This window comes from Uloborus diversus, chromosome 6 (genome assembly GCF_026930045.1).
Source record: "Uloborus diversus isolate 005 chromosome 6, Udiv.v.3.1, whole genome shotgun sequence".
Lineage (NCBI taxonomy): Eukaryota > Metazoa > Arthropoda > Arachnida > Araneae > Uloboridae > Uloborus > Uloborus diversus.
The window spans coordinates 77,072,002-77,095,525 of record NC_072736.1 but is presented as its reverse complement, the minus strand read 5'-3'; the positions used below and the strand labels follow the sequence as shown (position 1 = coordinate 77,095,525).

General features: G+C 33.3%; 1 protein-coding gene across 1 annotated transcript; it reads right to left on the bottom strand.

Moving 5' to 3' along the window:
- Positions 1–15,556: 15,556 nt before the first annotated feature.
- LOC129224828 (monocarboxylate transporter 9-like) lies at positions 15,557–22,872 on the bottom strand. Its single transcript, XM_054859375.1, has 3 exons — positions 22,683–22,872; positions 21,601–21,744; positions 15,557–15,840 (listed from the first exon to the last, which is right to left on the bottom strand). The coding sequence occupies exons 1-3, from the start codon at positions 22,870–22,872 to the stop codon at positions 15,557–15,559; spliced, it is 618 nt and encodes a 205-aa protein (XP_054715350.1).
- Between the last annotated feature and the right edge of the window lie 652 nt (positions 22,873–23,524).

The following is a 23,524-nucleotide window of genomic DNA, read 5'->3' as shown; positions in this document are numbered from 1 at the left end:
AAAGTTTTTTCATTTCAACGATGTAAATTTCTATGAGAATAAACATTTTTCTCTATTTGTAAAATTGATTTTTAAAAAAACTTCATTTTTTGGATCGACCCTCGTACTTAAGTAAAAAATAAAACTTAAGAAGAAGAAAACCTTTATTAAACTTCAAATAGCCTACAAAATAAATGTGTCAAAAATTGAATTGCAACAGTCAACCAAAAGAACAAACCATAAAAAAACATTAAACAATTCACCGAAGTTAAAAATGTAATGCCTATTAAATTAAATGTAAATAAAAGTTCCATTGGATGTAACATATTCTCCCTAACAAATATATCGTGAAGTAAATGTCAATAAAAGATTCAGAAAACGTAAATATGAAAAGTACACATGGCAGCATCGTAAACGATATTTTTCCGTGTTTTCCAAATTACAGAAAGTAAACAAGCCACCGAGTTCCAATGCACCCCTGACCCCCCGCCCCAAATACGCACCCGAATAAGTATCTTTTTTTATTGTAATTGCGTTCTATAAACGAGAATCTTCTCATACTACCCTTAAAAAGGTAATAAGAGTTTAAAAATTACTTCCATCTACAAATATAAAAGATTTCAGCTAATACTTTATTCAAGACCAGTAAACGAATCATGCACTTTTTCTTCATCAAACACAGATTTGAGAATCTACTAGATTGATTTACAATCCAAAATTGAATTTCACCAGTTAAAGTTTCCGACAATTTTAAGAACTTATGATTATATTACATCAAAGCATAAATATCAATCCTTTACCAACTTAAATTGAAATTTGGAATGTTACGCACGTTTCAGAGATCAACCTCGTTTGAGTGCTACATAAGCAGGAGTTTTACATTTAAACCTTCCTTTGATCTTTAAGTGAATTCCAACGTCCGTATTTATTGAAAAATGCATTAGGTTACATTTAAATATCAGAATTGGAAACTAAACGAACTGAGTAAATTTTAAAGCTATTTTTATTTTCGTCTTAAATAATGAACTGAACGTACGTAATTTTGAACACGAAGAGCTTTCAACTCATATATACAATTAAAAACTTTCTTCCAACAACAAAAAAAAAAAGATGGCAAACATATGATCCAATTTTTGGTGATATTGTGCTCTTGTTAATGGCGTTTGTAGACTTTTCTGTCACCATGCTTGTTATTACTCTGTTATTTTTAATATTTTTGTTTTTGTGCACTGTGTTTTGATACATCCTATTTTTTTCTATTGTTGTCTTTTTAGTGCAATAGTTTTTTGTAACGTAAGTTATTAGAAGTAAACAAAAAAGAAATACTTAAAAATATTTTGTTCTTAAAAGTTTTTTATTTAGGAAATATTAGGTGTTCATTTAAGTTACAACTTTAAAATACATTAAAATACTATTAGCTACATCAGGTGCATACTGACAGCAAGCAGCAGGAAGAGGTCCTTTCATTCAAGCTCAGACAAGAGCTAAAATTAATTATGCATACCAGCAAGATTCCGTAAGCATGGTAAGGTTAAGTAAAAGTCAAACTACAGCATTCGATGTCGCGATCGAATTGTCACCATGCATTTGTTTGTGATCTGTCGCTGACATGCGTATGATTTGTCGCATTCCGGCATTGGAGTGATAACTTTAAGTTTATTTATTGCTCAAGCGTTTACCTTCGCTTAACCAAATGAGCCGCACCATGATTAACAACTCTCACTGGTATGTTAAACAAATTTTAGCTACTAACCTGAATCAAATCTCAGCTTCAATGATTAAATATCTGCCTTTAGCTCTTGCTTATGCCTATTTAAATTGTGATTGTCTCTAACATGAATGAAACTGCACTATCTATACTTTTGTGGCTCTACATTAGTCCTGGTTTGGATGGTAACTTAGTTTATTGCTATTTAAAAAATATGCTAAAGTATGATTCTAGAAATTGTATTTAAAAAACGTGTTTCTAAGTTTTCAAACTGGCTGGACGACCTGCAGCAAATGTGTTTTATTAGAAATACACTGTCTAACAAAAAAAAATCGACGCATCAAGAAGGAGTACTGTGAAGGAATTGAAATTTTAATGACCGACGTAAGGTCAACATTTAATAAGAAATTGATTTCAAACTGAAGGCAAAATGCTCATTTATTACAGAAAACTCTCAAAAGAATGGAGGTTTTAACATCAATTTCGCAGCATGTAGCATGAATGCACTAGGTAATATTAGTGAAGATAGAGACTAAAAGGTATCACACGTATACAACGTCATTTCGTTTTTCAATTACTGCAAAGGCGCCATTAATTCGATCAAACTCATAAGCCATCAAATTAATCCTGCAAAGCGATCCCAGATATTCTCGATCTGTTACATATAAGAGAATCGAGCAGGCCAAATAAAATGGTAATGTGGAAGAGGAAGCCTCCCTGACACCCTTGCTGATCAACGCACTGCTAAAATAACGGCTCCTATGAGCTCTACTGTGAGTGCCAACACATGTGTCTGAATGCGATGCCTTTAAGCTATTATGATGCTGTGAATTGATATTAGAGGTAAAGGTAGCCCCCGATAAGATCGCCCCAGCTGTGGAAGCGGCATGCAACTGAAAAGCAAAAGCACTATTAGGACGTTTCCAACGGGATCTCCACAAGCGTACATGATTGTCATCATTACCTAAATTGAATCTGGATTCATCACTAAAGACAATATGGATCGATTCTCACAAATGATGGTACTCATGGCAGGAATCGCAGGAGCCACAAAGAAAGGGCATCATGGGACTTTGTCTTTCCTATTATTACCTTGTGTGGTCTGATGGATCCCTGGTTTACCACACATCAGTTATATCTGGGATGGTTCGGGACGGTAACTTAATCAGACTAAAAGCTTGATTGAAGTAGTGGTCCTGTTACTGAGAATGTAGTACAAGATGACATAGGACATTGTACGAGACTTATGCCTCAATGCTCGCCTATATAGCCTCCTACATTCGCGCTACAAGTGACTTAAAAGGGTACTAAAGTTTCCAGTCATTTGAGATTTTACTGGTAATAATCATTTTCATTTCAAGTTGTAATCTCTTTCTAATACCAATGCTGTTCTTATAGGGTTGACCGGGGTAATTGTTAATGGTTTTTGATGTTTTTAAGAAAAATCATAATTTAAAAAAATAAGTGTTTAGAAATATCACATTTCAGAATCTATGTTCAAACTTATGCATCAATCAGAATGTACACAAATTCTTTACTAAAATAAAAATTTTACGAGACATTCACAATTACCCCGAACAGATTTGTAAATCACATGATTTTTGGGGTAATTGTGCATGGCATCAGAAATGCTATTTAGAATGTAATATAATTGAATTGTGGTTGATGTGAATAAAGCTCTGTTCAAGATATTCACTTTTATCCTCATTTGAAAATGATGGCTTCATTTGTAGTGCGCACAACTAATCTTATATGACAATAGCTACAATTTCTCAAATTTATTAAAAAATCAAGATGGGAAATAATAAGAAAAAGTTGTAATAGGCGTTTCATACAAACTAAGAATAACATATTTTATCGATTTATAGAAAATGCAAACTTAAATTGTAAACTTAGACTTTGTTTTTTTATATAAATATAAAAATAACAAGTTTTTTTTAAAGATATCAAACGTACAAGAACATTACCACTATGGTTTATGAATTACTCAAATAAAATGTTTCATTTATTAATGAGACTTAAACCATAACCCTAATTTTCATTTACACCCGCAAATCAATGAAAAATATAAGTTATTCTTCGATTCCTGCACGCTTTCACGGAAAATGGTAGAACATCATCTGTGTGAAAAACAGGAACTGAAAATACATCGAGTTATTTGCATACAAACTCAGCTTTTGTGTTATTGGTCCAACGAGTCCCTGTACAGTTTCATCAACATTATTAGTTTTGCAACATACTTGTTTGAATTAAGAACAGCATTCACAATTACCCCTTTTTAAAATTCACATTCACGCCAGATTTTAAAAATGAAGGAGTAATGGGGTTGTTTCCTTCAGTCAAAAGTAGTACTTTTTGTCGCTGAAATTGATAGAATAAGCAAAAAAAAAAAAAAAAAAAAAAAACATAAATATAGAAAATACTTTTATTTTACCAACAGTTATTGTTTAATTATTTTTTTAAAATGTCCGATTTTTGAAACAAGGCGTTTTTTTGATGACGTCACAAATAATGCACTTAGCCGCATCTTTCTACTGCGATTCCACGTTTTATAATCAAGAAGCGAATTAAAATTGTGCTCTATGCCTGCTATCAACCATATCGTTGCCAATACACATGAGTAAAGATGCGAATTACATATTTTGCCCTGTGAATGGCATATTATCATTTGTGATGTCATCGGACAGAAGCATAAACATTGAAAGCGCGCCGATTTACGTATTTTTTTTTAATATAGAACTTAATCAAATTATTTAAAAAATGGTCAGATCCTATGTTTTTAAGCATGCTCTTTCAGAAAAAAATACTTTTAAAATTTTGGAAACGACCCCATTGTGAATTTGAAATAAAATGCTAAAATCAAGAAAAACATGAGAAATGAATATCCGAGCAAGTCAGTCAGTTCAAAAGAAGCAGGTTTATGCATTTATTACTAGGAAATTGAAACACATATAAAACAAATTAAAATTTATTCAAAGCGTTGTCAATCCGAGGTCCTAGGAATTTTTTTTTTCAGTAATGAAACGTATATACCAGACGTTAGATGACTGTTTTCAAGATTTAATTGCATATTAAGAAGGAACTAAAAATGCTCCTATTCGTCATTTTTTCATAATATTACAATACGTATTAAAGTTAAAGACGTTATTCGCGATTACTCCCCTCCACCCTTCGTGTAAAATGTCGTTTCATTCTGACAACTAATTCTAGGTGACAGTTTTGTTTTAGTGTGTATATGAGTAGCTTTAATTAAAACCTCGTCTGCTGACCTTACGGCACTATTATTACAAGGAATGAAAAAAAAACTTGCTTAATTCATGTTCTTTTACGTTTTGCTTAAAATTCTTACATAATTCAAAAATAAAAATAAGAAAATTTGCTTTTGTAAAGTATTGTGGGAATGTAAATTGCTTTATTATCATAATACCATAGATAAACATTCAGTTTACACTTTTTCTAATGTCGATTTCTCTTGCTTTACATCTGCAAGATTGGTATCTACCAGCGTTGCCAGCATATTTCCTTTAATTGCTGTTTTCACATGTAATACAAAAGCGCATTGAAACAACAAAGAGAACAATCTACAAGATTTTTCCTACATCATCTAAGAACTTTGCGCAGCATTTCAATATTCCATTGAATTGCATGAACCTAAAAGTTAACACAGCCATTGTTCGCCGAAAGTTATCTTTCATAAAACAATAACAGCAAACAGCTTTTCTGCGAAGTTAATTTTATTTCCAGATCAGGCTCGATTACAATGTTTCAATTGCTATCTAAAACAAAAGTGAAAATGCATTACGGATATTGGCTTTGTAATTCTCAGCGTATCTTAAAAAGGAAGTGTTGTACCACTGATGTCTCGGAATAAAATAAGTGATTTGCATTCATTATTCATGTCATTCGAGCAGGCTTTTTGATGATAAAGTCTTCAGAATCTAATTTTGGTGCTCTGCAATATTTTGTTTCAAAATGTTTGGTCGCTTTGTGAGATAAAACGACTTTTATTTTACTAGCTATTTTACTTACTTTCTGAGACAAAAATATATTATACTGCTTGAATATGAATGCGTCTTTGAAACTATAACAAACAAAAGAATAAGTGAACTGCGTGGCTATGCATTTAGTTCAAACTCAACTTGCATGTATTAAAAGGTCATGTAAAATATAACTTCTCAACGGTTTTAGCATATATAAAACCTGTCGAGTTGGAGAGCAATAGAATTGAGGGTAGAGCTGGAGGGCAATAGAATGAGGGTATATTAAGCTGCCCTCAACAGAGAACAAGAAACTGCACATTATGACCATTTTCTGAAAAACTTGTCTGACAATAATTTGTGAGCGAGCCTTGCGACTGTTAGTGTCACTACGTGTGAACGGTAAAGGTCCAATAAATTTAATAAACGAAGGTGCCAAAAAATTAATGTTTTAAATTGTTTTTTAGTAATTAGACTCGTTTATTTTAGTACTTTATTCGAAAAATATACAGTTTATGACTTTTTATTTTTAATTACTAACAAGATGTTTGTTATACGCACATGCACCGCCAAATCTTAGAAACTTGACAACACATTCGTTTCGGGATCTCAAGCAAGAGTTATAATGGTACTCAACGATAGTTCCGGTTAACTCTTTCATTTCAAACCTGATACAACTTAAAGAGTATATCCTAAATTCTTCAAAACTTCGTTCATACTATATTTTTTTCAGAACTTTTTAAGGGCTCCTTATCAACCTTTGCATTTTTTTACAGAGTAACTCGTTATGACTGTTACGAGTGGAGACATAAATACATTACTTGTACTATTTTTCATTCTTCTTCTTTTAAACAAAAATAAAAAACTTTCCTCTATATTTTATTGGCAGAATTCTGTAGAAAACCATATTTTATCATAGTTTTAAACAATATTTTTTAAAAATATACTATAAAAAACAGCATGAAAAACTTCATACACGTGCTTAACATAACGAGAAACTCCTTGTTTAATACAAAAACGGTGTGTGTCGATATAAGGGGCTGTCCATAAATGATGTTTCACTTTGTTCCAACGAATTTGACCTCCTCTTCCTTTTGTCAAAATGTGTCACACTTCATACTTCTGCTTGTCGCAAACTGTCACAAATTCACAAAGCCCTCTACCCCTCAAAGGCGTGATACTATTTGTGAATGATCCTCAAAAACATTTAACAAAAGGTTTTGTGAAAAAAAAAAGCAACTGTTGAAACTACAACTCTTAACGTTGCTTGTGTTTCCCAAGGTATTGAAGAAAACTATGACCTCGTACCACACAAAGAGAAAAAATAGCATACGCCAGATTAAACTATAGACAAAAGCAAAAAAAAAAACTGGTTTAGGGAGACTATTGGGCATCAAACTTATTGTGGCATACATAAAGGAGAATACTAACAGCTAAAATAATTAAAAGTCTAAATAATCATGCGATTCCTGTATAACCTGTTACCATTAAAAGAAAGCTGCAGAAACAGTAAATTCACAGCAGGGATGCTGCTCTCAAGTCACTTGTGACAAATGCGACCATAAAACGTCTTCCCAAGTGATATCACAAAACTAAAGACTGTTCCATCATAGAACCATCACAAAAAGAACAATAAACAATATTTTTTTACCTGCACTCGCTCTCTCTCTCTCAAAGCGTTTTCACGTCTTTTCAAAGAATTTATAATGTTTGAGAAATATCAGACATGACATGTACGGCACTATTCCAAGACGCATTCCGAGCATTAAATTGCCAAAGTTAAACCTGCACTTTTAGCCCGTAAGGAAGGTTTCTGAATGCACACAATTATTTCTTGATTTACTGCGTATAAAAAAATAGCAGCGTATTTACTTGATAGGACACCAATTTAAAAACAAGCAGAAAAAAATGCAATATTTTATTTTAAAATTTGAAAAAAAAGCCAGTCGAAGCTATTTTTTGCTCTCAAAGTATGGTTTGTGTTTTCTTCACAGTTTTTCCCAACGATGTTTTTTATACGAGGACAAATTAAAAAGTCTTTGCTCCTTATTTTTTATTCACCAAAAACATGTGCATACAGCTATTTACAAACATACGTAGTGTACTACGTACCTTACATTATTTCCCCACATAGTTATTACACCGGTTCAGGCATTTGTCCCATGGCAGCACTAAATTAGAGATCCCCCTGTAGTAAATTCTTCCGGCTATCTGTGAATCCATAGTCAGACCACGTTCTTGGCTTCTTCGTCACATGTGAATCTCTGTTCTGCCAGAAACTTCTTCAGTGGAGCAAAAACGTGAAAATCACTAGAGCAAGGTCAGGATTGTAGGCGCCCCTGAGAATTACTATGGGCTGTTGTCGGTTGCTCATACAAAACGAATACTATTTCGCTGCTCATAAGTTGTGAACATCTGAAGAACAACTGTCATCTTAAATGACTGATAGCAGCTCCGCTTTTCCGAGCAAAAAGCAGATACGGCTGGTACGGTTCAAGGAACTGTCACTGCTGTGAATGTATATGTTTGCTTTGTATCCACAGTCATATTTTGGCTAAAAAAATAGGCGCAAAGATATTTTGATTTGCTCTCGTACTTTGTAATCCAGAATATTATAGCCAGCTTTTTTAATTAACTTTTTCGCACAAGATACACGAAATAAAGGCAATTACACTTTTCCTCCGTTTTTATCTGTTTCTATTCGTCTAACCAAGTAAGGTTCCATTATCCACACCATTCCCAATAGAGTTCCAATAGCACCGTTGATATACATGATGTAGCTGTATGAGCCCATTGTGTCTCGGAAGAAACCTTAAAAAGATGAATCACAAATAATTATTTTACTTCCAATTTCTTAGTTACAGTTTAAAACTATTGATTAGGTACATATCAGAAAGCTAAGTATTGTATACAGGGTGGTATAAAAAAACAAAAGTAAGCGATCATTGTGAAAAAAAAGATATGTAAGATCTTGAAACTTATTTCATTGAATAAAGATATAAATGATAGTTAATTTACAAGATGGTCGAAATGTCTACCCACGCCGACTTCAGTGTTATAATGGCAATTTCAGAACTGCGTGCAAAAGCAAAACTTTCTCCATTGGGATTCTGTAAATCCTCATTTTAATGTCGTACAACCATTGCATACACAACGGGTCACTGTATGACGTGCCATTCCGTGAAAGCGGATAAGGCTCATTCCATAGAAATGTCAACCTCAACTTCAGAACTTTTTTTTCCACAAAGCCTTAGTTGTGACCTATCATTTCATTCAGCACACTTTCTAATACATAAATCCAATAACAGTTTGCAAAAATTTCATTCGGTGTTTTACTTCTGGCTCAAAACGTGCGAAGTTGTAGAAAAGGCTTAGGATGTGCAAAAAACATGCGTCTACGTTTTCTTGTGTAATGTAAAAATTTTTGCAAATTTTTAAAAGAACTATGTTGATTCTAAATGAATAGATTTTGGCCCAATAAAATTGACTGTTCTTTTTCCATGCATTATAAGTTAAGTCTTTTAATTAGTTTGGTTATTTTACTGAAAATATTTACGTTACGTTAGTCACGAAAATGTACTATTTTCTGCTTAAAAACTAAACCAGATGATTGAACCAAACAGCACTTTTTATTTTCTTACGTCTGTGTCATATCTACTTAAAAAGTGCAAAATATTCATTTTAGTATCAGTAGATGTAAAATAATTAGTGTGACTAACGTAACTATTTGCATGTGACTAACGTAACATTTTAAAAATGACTGCTAATATTTAAAATTTATTTAATTTAATGTAAATTTTCATGAACAATTTTGAATATGTAGGCATTCTATATTGATTAAAAAAATAAAGGGTGAAAAATACCAGTAATATTACATTGTAGACATTCTGTTTACTTAGAAAAATACTTTTTTAAAGGTCTTTATGAAGATACTTCCAATTTAAAGAATTATTAAAAAAGAAAAAAAGTGAGTAAAGCAAAATGAGTAATGTGCATTCAACACAAAAATCCAAGCTTAAGAATTAAGATAATAGAAATACAGTCTTAACAAAGAAGAACGTCTCTATTTTTTAGAAAATACATCTCCACCTATTATTAAAATGAAGTAACGGCTGCTCGTTGGAAAACATTTGAAGATGTTACATGATACAATGACAATAAGCGCTGCTGTCATATATTTCAGAAAATGCAAGAATGATCATTTAGAAATTCAAACATTTGCGGTGATATCTGGAATTAAAATGCATTCTGATAAAACGTTCGAATATTTTTTTTTCAATATTACATTTTAATTCAAAAGGATGCACAACACTATTCGTTCGATGAATCAGTAAACCTTAAAAAATAATATGCCATTAAAAAGTACTACGGAGTTTCTTATAACGATAACTAGTATATCAGCAGAATACTAGAATTCAGTGAAACTACCAACTTGCAAACAATTAATTTTTTAAAAGAGAGATGTTTAGGATTTAATTAGACCAAGAAGGATGTTATTCGGTTTGTAAAAGCAGTTTTTTTTATTTGTTTTTTTTTTCGCACATTCAAATTGTGTTAATTGAACTGAATCCTTCTATTCAATTTCTTACACTAATATAGAAAAAAAATGTAAAGAAAAAACCATAATACAACACAAAGAAGGTTCTTAAAATGTGTAAAATTAATATAAGAGCAAGAAATTATTTATAAAAAGTTTTTTATATGCATTCATTGCTTGTTATTCGATGGTTACCTTAGTCACGTTACGTTAGTCACATACAGTGTTTCGGAAAAATACCATTTAATGCCATAAAAGATTCGTCTGTAACAAATCAGTAGTACGATTTTAAAAATAGATTGTTTTCCTCTTACAAATATATCGGCCAACTTTAAATGTCTGCGTAAGTTTCAGAAAAAATTAGCTCGTAACATAAGCATTGTTTCTCAGGGTTGCAAAAATGTTACGTTAGTCACGATTTTTTGGTAAAAAAACACCTGCTAGCTTTTATTTTGCTTCAAATTCTTGGTAGAAATAAAAAATAGTCACCTTGTACATTTTAAATCTGCATATTAATCCAAAACACATTTATTTTTACTCCCGGTGTAAGTAAAAAGAGTTTGAAAATCAGCTGCGAATGTTACGTTAGTCACTATGGAATGACCCATAATTGTTTTGGTATTCACAGGCGGTATGGCAACAGGACTGAAGTTTCGAGGATTGCAAGATGGTCCCTTTCCCCCTGATCTCTCATGCATCTTCACATTCTCTCGCATGCCATCTTCACATGGTTTGAAACCACGTTTGCTGAGCGATGGATTGCATGAGATTCAGAAAAATCACGGAGCAAGGCATAGAATGACTCACCCCCCCCCCCCCCCATACTGTCCAGGTCTATGTCAGGGCGACTTCGTTTTATGGGATGACATCAAGTACAGAATCAGTAGAAACCCCCCTTATTCATTGGATGACCTGAAATCGGCCTTCAGAAGTGAGATTTATACACCTGTTGTTTCCGAAACCTTTCCCCGTGTTATGACTTTCAGAAGCGGTTTAATAACACTGTACTCAAGGAGGGTAGACATTTCGAGCATCTTGTGTATTAAATGTCATTCATATCTTTAATAGATAAAATAATTCAATAAAATTTCAAGCATTCAGGATCTTGTATGATGTTGTTTTTCCACAACGATCCTTACTTTCTATCATGTTTTTATACCACTCTGTATTTCAAAATTAAATATTTTTGACAGATAAGTTTACATATTTTCCAGAACTAGTAGCCTTTGTGTTTCAGTTGAACACATATGGATATCAGTTTTGAACCGACCACAATAACAACGAAACATGTTTTACTCTGATGGAGTTCCGTCATCGGTAGTAGTTGTACTAATAAATTAAATTTAAGAATACCAATAAAAATACAAATTTCCAAAAATTCTTATTGGCGCATTAAGGGACTCGCTGCCATTCGTCAACCTCCATAACCGCTTCTTAAAATGAACTCACTGCGGTTGTTCTTCAGACACCAAAATATCTCTGTGTGTCTTTATTACTACCACAATTCTACAGTTTTTAACGTTGTTTTGAATTTTTGAAAGCTAAAACGCGTTTAATTGCTTATTCACAAATAGGTCTGCCCTAAACAATAAAGTCAAAGTGCGGGAATAAAGTCTGAAATTTATGTATGAATAAACTTGAAATAGATCGAGTAATGATTTAGGTATCAATACGTGGAACAACTCGAATAGTTTAATTCCTCTTAGCGTGCAAGCACAATGTTAACATAAAAACCTCTCTCTACCAATACTTTTGGAGTCTAAAAAAATATTTTTTAACAGGTTCTCAGTGTAGACAGTTTGAATATTTCTGCGACCATTTCCCACTACATATACACTCATACAGTCTATTGAGTTTTATTTTTGAAAAATGAGCTTGAATCAAGTAATTTAAAATTTATGCAATGCAAAAAAGTATACCAATAATTTAATAACAGTTAGTTTAACCACACATCTAGCAATTTTAAGCTTTTCTAATAGACAAGAAATGGGCCCGTCAAGGTAAATTGCTTCTACATTTTTGATCGATGCCATGTCAGTTTGGTGATACTTTGATGCTTAAAATTTTAAACCCAAATCCAGTAGGTTTGCCCTAAACTCCAGTAGATAGCGTTCATTGTTGACCACTTTTTCGTTTCTTCATTCTCCTAAAATTAGTCTTACCAGTAAAACAGTTAATTTGTCGGATCCAGTTTAGCCTTTTCAAAATGATGCATTTTCCTGCATGAAACCTTTCCAGAATATATTGGCAAATGATCATGCTGTGGCGCGATTTTCTGTTGTTGGTGACATCAGCGTTACTCGATCAGTGAATTGGCTATTATATATATGAGGATACAGAAAGTTGAAGGCGTATGTTGTTCATACTAAGCTAAGAAATTTTCGTTACTATCAGCATTAAGAACATTTTTATGCAATAAAAATTTGGCCAATATCGCCATTATTGGCACCTATCAGATATTTTCGTTTAGTGTGTGTTTTAGCATTTTCAGTACTATACCTCTAAAAAAAGCGACTATGATTGACAAAGAAATTCCAAAGTTTCTTCTGGTATCTACTTGTTTTAATTCTTTGATTGTCTCAAACTTTCTTAGCATTGTGCTTCCATTTTTTATATCCTATTCGGAACGTACTTTTGAAAAATAAAAAAAAAGATCTGTTAAGGAAACGTACTTTTCTTCTTTGAAAAAAGCAGAAATTAACACTATACTCAGAATCATCAGAAATGCGATTATATAGGGGAGGGTGGCCCAAAACGGGTAGACCTCATATGCTTTCCCATGGTGTGCAAGCGGCGATGCATACGTATGTCGTGTTTACACGAACACCCCCGAGTTTTTATCAGTCCCAGCGAAGGAGTAGTGAAGCGGGGCATGGCGCAACCAGGCTTAAAATTTAAAAAAAAAAATGATATATTTCTAAAACAATCTGAAGTTTTGTAACTTGTCATTAGTCGTAGACCAGCTTATTTTTTTCATTGCAATAATATTACGTTATTCTGATACCATCCACCTACAAACTACGGTAGGTATTTCGTTTTTTTTTTCTTTTTTTTTTAATTTAAGGTTATAATTATTAATATAAAACACGTGTCTTCAGGCAAAGCGGGTATAGGATTTAATCATATATTTATTTAATTTTTTGACTTGTGTGCTGACTTAGATTTTCTATTTTAATAGGATAACTATAACTTTATAAAGGTATTTTTAGTGGGCAATTAATTAGTCTATTAATTTAATCAGTTATTTATTTATGTTTTATAAACGAATGTGCTGACTTTAAATTGGATAAGTACAACTTTTTCATATTTTTTTGTAATGACAGGTTGTTAGTCAACTATTTTAATCAGTTATAACTTCATATTTAACTGGCGATTGTACCAAATCACAATTAGTTAAGCTTACCCGCTTTGAACTCCCAGGTAGGGCAAGCGAGTTTTTCAAATGTTAATAATAAATAAGTATTGGGTTTGCAATAATACAAAATTCTTTTTTTATTTTGAAGTTCAAGAACCTTGCTAGGAAATAAAACAGAAATTGTTGCAATAAAAATCCAGAAGCAGCAATTTCAAGCGTTCTTCGAAACCCACCCGCTTTGCTCTCCTCCCTCCCATACACAAGTTTAACACGTTACATTTAACAAAAAAAAAAGTACTCAATAACGACAAATTTAAAGAAAGGTAAAAAGTAATCTGTGGATAATGTTGTTGAAGATTAAAAAAAGTATAAGTTTTAACATTATCAGTTTCAAGAAAAAATGCTTCTCCGTGCCAAAAGCACAAAGGATTTGATGTAACATAGCGTTTTTCATTGTTTTGCATTTTCGTCATCTATTGTATGTTAGCTTTATTGTACCAGTTTCTTATTCGGTTTCCTCTGAAAAAAAAGCACGAAAAAAGCGTTTAATCCCAACATTTCAATATTGTCAGTATTGAATCCAAAATGAGCTTTTCCAAAGCAAATGTTTTATTTTTATCTCAAAAACTCATTTCAGCAGATACAGCTGTTTACCGGGTCATAGCAGAATACTCTAGGAACTAGAAGAATATTTATATTAATGGGTACAGATTTACCTTTTTTTTTTTGACTTATAGTACAGGTACAGTACTTACCTATGTAAAAAGGCATCAACAGTCCTACGAAACTCGAGAAGAAATCGACAGACCCCACTGCAACTGAGTGTTTTTCTTTATCCACATATTTCATAACTAAAACAGGATGCCTCACAAACAACGATCCCTGCAGTAGGGAAAAGAATCCAACAACTACGAGAAATGAGATTCTAGAAGTTACAACGCTCAAAGAAAATGTACTTAAACCTTGAACAACCATGAATATTGTGACATATGTACGCAACTTGAGGAAACCACGATCAGTAATCCAACCTGTACACATGCGTCCCAGCAAATCTCCAAAGGCTATGGCAGCAATGATAAATTTACCATCTTTCTCTCTTAAACCTTGGTCCATGGCGAAGTCCACAATGATTGTGAGTGAATAAGCGAAAGTGATGGAATATATCGTTCTGCTGAAGCATATCAATACATACATTGGATTTGTGTACAATTGTATTGCAACTTTAAAATAATAAAATGCAGATGTTTTTGAAGCATTATTTTCATCTTTGATTGATTTTTGAACTCTTTTAGATGCGATAGATTTCATCACTTGACCCTCTTTTATATTGGTGTATGCTACGTAGAGCTTTTTTAACTCTTCGCAAACTTTTAAAACGGTATTCTTGTCTTTATGTGTGAAATTTGTAATAATTTCAGTTTCACTTTTATCACAAATATTTTTTAGGAGCTCTATAAGAATTTTATTGTATGGAAAGTTAAGATATGGTAAAGTATTAATTGAAACTGTACTGAGGGGAGATTCGTTTTTGTTTTGAAGATTATAGGACTTTTTACGCCATAAACTCAGATTGAAAAACGATTGTTCTAAGTTAGCTACTTTAAATAACTCGTTCTCATTTGACACTGGCAGAGAACTTAAAATATTAGGCTGGATAAAATTAACACCCATACCACTATTCTGAATCAAATCAATGATATAATCTATGACTGTTTCGGCATAAATTTCTAATGAATTCGCAACTTTTACATTTGTTTCATCAACAGATGTTGTATATGTTTTGTCTATGATTTCTTCTGACAACAACTGACGCAATATGTCTTCATTTTCAATTAATAACGTAAAGTTTACGTCTTTCAAAGCACCTTGAAAATGCTCACTAAAACTGACCTGTGGATTACCGTTTAAATGATCATTAGGCTCCTGTACTTTTAAATCTTCAAACATTAAATGATTTGTATAACTATTTTCTTTGCTGTTCGACCTCAGTGAGTGTAAAGTTAAAGTTTTGTCAAGGTTTTTTCTTTGACCTGATGTTTTTTCAACCATGGAGGTTTTCGTAGAATCATTGCTGCAGGTATCGTGTTCATTATTATTGCACCAACTACCACAAATGTTCCTTCTAATCCGTATAGGTCTAATGATCTTTCAATCACAGAGGGGACTATGAAGGATGCGATGCAGGATCCCGAAGATGATATTCCGATGGCAGTAGTTCTATGCTTTTGAAAATATTGGCCAAGGACAACTTGGGGAAGAATTGTGATTAAAGATGAACTGATGCCTAAAATATAAATGTTCAGGTTTAGCTTGTCATTAAAATACAAATATTATTTCAACGAACCTATACATACACAAATATTTATTCATTCCCTTTCAGTCTCAAAACTTTATCCTTCATTCAAAAATTACAAAATTCATTATTATTCTCACTACAAAAAAATCTTAAGGTGAGAGTTTAAGAAATAATTTCAACTTTTAATTAAACCCAAAGGAATTCCTGTTACTATTAGTGGGAGTTAGTAATAAAAAAGATCCTTTGGCCATATTGTCATTTGAAATCAATAAAAATTATCTTTGCTAATAATCAATCAGAAAAAGAGATGGATTTCAGCACCCACCAATACGCACAAAAATTACAGTGACACATAAAGATTCCACTCAGAAACGCAGAAATGAGTAAATCAGAAGCTTATCCAGCTGAAAAACTAGTCATTTCATCAATAAGCACGTTCAAATTCAAGATAATACTGTCAAGAATTCACCGCACATTTACATTTTCTTTTAAAAGAAGCAGTTTATTTAATCTTATGAAGTTCAGTAGGAAGAAAAAAAGCAAGCAATGTTCTTTTAAACTGCACATCATAAATGCTTTAAATTAATACCATTAAACCGCAGAAATCTTAGAACACATAAAGTAGTTGCCAAAGAAAAACCACTAGGAATCTTGGAGGTGGTGTACCCTTTATCAGTCAAATGTTTCATCTGTGCCAAAAAAAAAAAAAAAAAAGTTTCCCACCTCAGTACTTTAAGCATTTACTTCGACTTATCTCTGAATAATGCATTTTTATCCGAATGCGCGTGAGCGACGCAAAGGAGGGGTAATGTGTTTATCAGACTAGGTATGTATGTCTGTTCCTATGTGGCGTTCTACAGGCTTAACGCCTTGGCCAATTTTGGTAATTCTTACGTCAATCGATTTGTCTTAACCTTGGGAGCGTCACTAAATACATGACAGTAATCAAAAGTACCATTTCAAAAACCATTTGCCATTTTGTCAGTTTGAGATCGGCGCACTCTGGGTGTCGCACAGTGTGTTGCATGCTATATGCGTGCGACAAAAGCAGGTAGATTTCACTACTTGAATTTTTTGTTTACTAAGTCTACTAATTGAGGTCCCAGTGGCCGAGTGGTCAAAACGATTGCTTCTCCCACTAGAGGTGGTGGGTCAAGACACCCTCGCTCAGAATGTAATTTCCCCTCTTTCTGATGTAAATTCTTTCATGTGTTCTTTATATGTTTTCTGTAGTGTAATAAAAATACATCATGCGTAACGAAGGCAAGAAACTCAGATTGTAGTCCTCATCAAAAAAAAACCGTGCAATAAGCACCAAAAGAAAGAAAGTCTACTAATTCGATTTTCATCTGTCAACAGGAGTTATACAGGCTGTATTTATAGCTGTGCTGTGGTTGACTTAAGTTCGCGCATTTTTGTCGAAGGTCAAGCACATGTCACTTTAAGCCAAGTTAGGTCCTTAGAGGGACTAATTATCAGTAGTTTAGACCAACGCAAGTAACTTAAAAACCTCACGATACAAACAAACTCTCTCAATGAAACGACAAGGTTGCGAAATATACCGTCTTATAATCATAATAACTAAGTCAATGAAAATTAACTAAAAAGTGTAAAATAAAAATTATTGAATAAAAACAAAAAACCCGACTGCGTAAAAACCAAAAAAAGTAAAAAGAAAAATTTATAAGCCCAGTAGTTTAGAATGTATTAAGTACTACTAAATAACTACACCGTTGAATAGTTTTATAACCGTTCACACATAAGACAGAGCATAAATTCAAAAGCAGAATGGAAGGATCAACAGTCGGGCCCATTCAAATTTTACGGGGTTCTTGAATCAGAAAGGAATAGGCCCCGGCTGTTGATTCTTCTGTTCTGCTTTTGAATTTATGCTTTGTCTTATGTGTGTACGGTTATAAAACTATTTCAATGGTACGTGAAATACACCGCCAACTCAGTCATTTCCTGCCGAGGACTGCAGTTTCGTGCTTATTAGTACTCATCAGCCCGGCATAGGAAAGTGACTGAGCTGGAGATGGAAAACCTCTTAAAGAAGCCAAGAGTGCGAAACAAACTGGTAGCTAATATAGAATTAGCAGACCAGACGAGTGACCGAAGCAATGGTTCAGTTCAACCGAAGATTGAACGCGAGGCAAGGTATATTCAGTAAACTACCGCCCATTAGCCAGGGCTAAAGCAAAAATACGTGAAATACACCGCCAACTCAGTCATTTCCAGCCGAGGACTGCAGTTTCGTGCTTAAACTGCACGAGCTACTGAATATACCTTGCCTTGAGTTCAATCTTCGAGTTGAACCGAACCATTGCTTCGGTCACTCGTCTGGTCTGCTGATTCTATATTAGATACCAGTTTGTTTCGCACTCTTGGCTTCCTTAAGAGGTTTTCCAACTCAGTCACTTTCCTATGCCGGGCTGATGAGGGCTAATAAGCACAAAACTGCAGTCCTCGGCTGGAAATGACTGAGCTGGCGGTGTATTTCTGTTTTAGCCCCGGCTAATGCGCGGTAATTTACTGAATATACCTTGCCTTGAGTTCAATCTTCGAGTTGAACCGAACCATTGCTTCGGTTACTCGTCTGGTCTGCTAATTCTATATTAGCTACCAGTTTGTTTCGCACTCTTGGCTTCTTTAAGAGGTTTTCCATCTCCAGCTCAGTCACTTTCCTATGCCGGGCTGATGAGTGCTAATAAGCACGAAACTGCAGTCCTCGGCTGGAAATGACTAAGTTGGCGGTGTATTTCACGTATTTTTGCTTTAGCCCTGGCTAATGGGCGGTAATTTACTGAATATTTCAATGGTGTAGGTATTTAGTAGGGTCTGGTGGGGTAAAGTGGTCATAAAATCGTAGGTTTTCAACTTTGGTGGATAATAAATACAACAAATAATCTAAACACCTCAACTTTTTTTGTTGTTATTTTACATTGCATTATTAAAGAACACAGTACATTGAAGTTTAGAAAAAAAAATATTGATTTAATTAGTTTTATAACACTTTCTTTTCCCTTTGTATTTATGACCACTTTACCCCATGGGATGGGGGAAAGTGGTCATAGCATGGGGTAAAGTGGTCATAGTTAAAAATAAATGCAAAACCGTATTAAATAACCCTAATATTTGTATATTTCAGTTATTTTTATGGTTACAAGTATATGCACTAATATATGCGTGTATTCACGAGTATATACGTGTCGTGTAAACATGAGTAATCACGTTCATATATGAGTAGATACCGTGCATACCTGAGTATATACATGTATAGTAGACGTATATACGCATATATGTACAAGTGTACATGTGGGTATATACATAACTGTACATAAATGTATATACGGGTATACACGAGTTAATTCGTGGATGCATCCAGTGCGTGTTTGTACATGTCTACTCACGTATATACACGTATATATGGAAGCACGAGTATATACGTATGTATACGTGTAAACAAACTTATATACCTGAAAAAACGTATATACGTACATTTATGTGTCCGTACATACTCGTCAACCAGTACATTTATGTATTCACGAGTATATACGCTTACATACATGTATGCCTACAGAGTGAAGCCAAGCTCTTGAGCAAAAATCTAAGCGGTGTGAGAGGTGAGGATAAAAAGCAAAGAATAATAAGGAGTTTATGGTCGTTGACGCGCTACATGCACACAAAGCCAGAAACTGATGGATGCAAAACAGGTCACAAATTTTTTACACAAAGATGATTTTACTCAAAATTTAGTTTTTAAGAAATATTTAGAGCACTTTTTAAAAGTTACGGCCCGTAGTAGTTCTAATACACGCATCGCAACAAAGGCGCAGCGACGGATGAAAGTTTTTCAAAAGTCTCGTTATTAAAACAGAGAGTGCTTTGTGATTGCGACGCATGCATTACAGCTGCAGGCCGCAAATTTCTTCAATCGCTTTAAAACCTTCTTACAACCTAAAATGTTGCGCAAAATTGTCTTAGTGTAACAAATTTGTGACCTGTTTTGCATCCATCAGTCTTTGGCTTTGCGTGCATGTAGCGCGTCAGCATTGTGTTTGTGACCATATGTTCCTTGTGATTCTTGCTTCTTATCCTCCCCTCTAACACCTGGTAAAAAATTTCCCAAGAGTTTAAACTAACCCTGTATACTTGTATGTCATATGCTTGTATGTAAGTATCTACTCGAGTACGTACGTGTATATACGTGTCTACCTGAGTATATAAGTGTTCGCATACATACGAGTTAAAGCAAGTATATACTTGTATAGTCGAATGTATATCTGCATAGATAAAAAATACCCATATCGCAGATACCCATATACGTATTCATTGGTGCATTTATGTGAATACGTTTGTATACGTTCCTACACGAGTATATGCGTATGCATGCGTATATACTCGTATATTTAACCCCATTTACGGTAAAAACAATACATATTAAGTGAAATTAATATTTAATTCATATCTGCCTTATACATAACTCTTAAGTGACATTAGAAGAACAATATTCGTTAAGCCTAATAATATGACCACTTTACCCCATCTTACTGCAATTGTTCTAAAAAATGATCTAAAATATATTCAGCAAACTGCTTATGTGTAAGCGATCTTAAGACATGTAGGAAGCTTCCTGTGCCGTCAATCTGTTCATAGTTCTAACAAACAAAATTTCCCAGAGAAGTTAAAAGAGGTGTTTAGATTTTTAAAATTTTCATATTTACACAAAATATTTATTTAACCAAATAAAATTGTGCCAGGTTTGGAAATTTTGTATTCAAAATGTAGTTTCTAACTCCCCGAACCTAAAATAAAATTTTCACATTCATTCGAACATTTATTTCCAAGCTATAGTCATTTATTTGACGTATGACCACTTTACCCCATTGACCACTTTCCCCCACCAGACCCTAGTACTTAATACATTCTAAACTACGCTTATACGTTTTTCTTTTCAGTTTTTTTGGTTTTTACGCAGTCGAGTTTTTTGTTTTTATTTAATAACTTTTATTTGTTCAAGTTTTTGTATCGTTCATTTGCTTTTTAAACGCCGTTGCTTTTTCAAGATGGAATTATAGTTTTACTCCTAATTACTTATTAGAGTGGAACTCAGCGTTATTTTTTTTTTTTTTTTTTGTCATAACAGACTAACTCTTGAATTAAGAAAACATAATAATCTGTTATGCTTATGTTATTTATATGTATTGTAACACATGTAAAAATGGCGAGCTATGCTGGCTTGAGACAAAATTTGGGGTTCAGCCAGTTTTACCTCACAAAACTCCCCCCCCCCCCCCCCCGACATACTATAGTTTGAAAAAGATCATAAAATATTAGAAAAATTCTAAAACACATCGAAACCCAGAAATATTCATTGCTTGAACAGTAGAAATTATTTGAATTCTAACTAAATTGAATTCTAACAAAAGTATGCAACTTCAAACAAAATAAAAAATTAAATGAAGCAATATTGGGAGAAATAAAGAAACATTACTTAACGAACTATTCAAAAACGAACTAGGACCAAAAAGGTTTTCTGCAGAGTACTGATTTTCTACTGACAAACTAGCAGTGCTGAATCATATCAGCAGAAGTATTCATTTTTTTTTCTTCGGAACAAAAATATTGAGAAAAAAAAGGAAAAAATATATTTTTCCAAATTTGCAATTACCTTGTTAAAGAACTCATCCAAAGATATGATATTAGATAGGAAAATTAAGTTTTAGTAAAAAAAAGAAATCTCCTTACCGCTTATGACTCCCCAAACAATAATAAGGCCATTAATCTCTGTAACATAGAAACATGCTGCCGCACTTGTCGCTCCAGCTATTCCACCGGCTATAATTACAGGAGGAGCACCAAATTTTGCGCCTAAAATGCCTACAACAGGACCTGGAAAAATATAATTACTTGAAGTTCAGGCATCAAAATATGAAGTGATAGATTTTTTTTCTAGCTTGAAAACGAGCTGTTACACTCAGTTCTGAAGTTCCACCGTCAAACGGAAGCATGATTTGGTGTAATACATGAATGTCTATGTGACCACGAATCAATGCTTTTTAAGAGATGTTTCAGTCATTTTTAAAATTAAATTTATGGTCTTATGAAATAATGGCAAGTCGTCATATTTTCAAAAAACTAGTAAGGAGCTTAGTGCTGTTCTATTGCTGCAAATATTTTTTTTCCTCAGCTTTAACATTTCAAGAAATAAAAAATACATTAAAAACTGAAATATAAGAATCTTCATCGAATGCATGCAGTTAAATAGCAACTGTTTGTGGCTAATTAACTGAAAATTCCTGTTTGCAATATTGCATTGCTGTTCATACAATGGGTAATTCGAATGAGTAGATATAATATATATTTTTATTTCAGTTTACAGTGTTAATTACGTGGTTTTGTTGAATTTTTAAAGGCATTTCGGCGTCAAAACTTTTGTACTATTTTCAGCAAGTATGAAAAAAACAACAAATGGCAATTTTTTGTCAACTTAATTTTAGATAAAACCTTTTTTTCAAACATTATTCATCACTTACGTGTCAATAATAAGGAAGGCGGGATCAACATACTTTATACTTTGAAAAAAATGTGCAGCTTTCATAGCTCAAAAGTAAACACTTCGGCACCTTAATATTTACAAGTCTAAATTTACTAGTCGCTATGTAGTTGAGACAGTGTTTTTGTTGTCTTGGTATTGAAACAGTTTTTCTTAATGTATCAGATACCATTTTACAATTTAGATAGTAATTCATGTATTCTCAAAGCATCAATAATGTTTACAGTTGATTGACGAAATGTCAGTTTCTCTCAGTAAATCAAAAATACTTTACCCAAAAAATTTCTAATTGAAGATTTGATGGTAAACGGCATTGAAGCACTTCTTCTGTCTGTACTATATCTTTCCATGATGCCTACAAATAAAAGGCCACTAGCTCGAAATATTCCAGCCATTATGAAGTTGATGACAAAAGTTGCGAAGCAAACGATCCATGCAGTAGTGCCATCGGGACCTGCAATCATGATGACCTGAAATGTTCAGAAAGCAACAGCTAAAGAAATTTCACACTGCACCAAAATTGGGAATTTATTTTAGCGTAGCTTTACTGCGTTCGTCAGAACAATAACTTAAAATTCCAGTAATGAAACGTCGAAATTTTACTTATTAAACTAGCAATGCTATTCTGCCATGTTAAGCACAAAACTGGTAATTGCTGTCGAGATGAGGACTAGAATAGAACAGAGAATGACCTTCGAAACTAACAACAATCGAAACGGAGTTATATATCGGGGTTTGTGTAATTTTACAGCTTGGCAGATTTACGCAATGAGCAGTTACAAGACATGGGCTGAAGAAAAACTGCAATTGTATAGAGAAGACGTTAGGTATGTTCGAATAAAGCAACTGATTAACCGGTGACTAACCAAGGGCGTTTTAATAGCTCTACCGATTGATAAAACAAATAACATCCTATTGAGGCACTCACCTCACTTTGTACTGACGTCATCAAATCAACAGATCGGTATGACAGGTTACTCTACTCGAAAATACTCTTAAACAGTAACTTCAAAGAAAAATAGAAAATGCTACCAAAAAAAATTCCAAAAGTCTAAAATTGATGACAATGCAACAGCTTATATCCAAGAAAACATTATAAAAAGTTACACAAAGTTA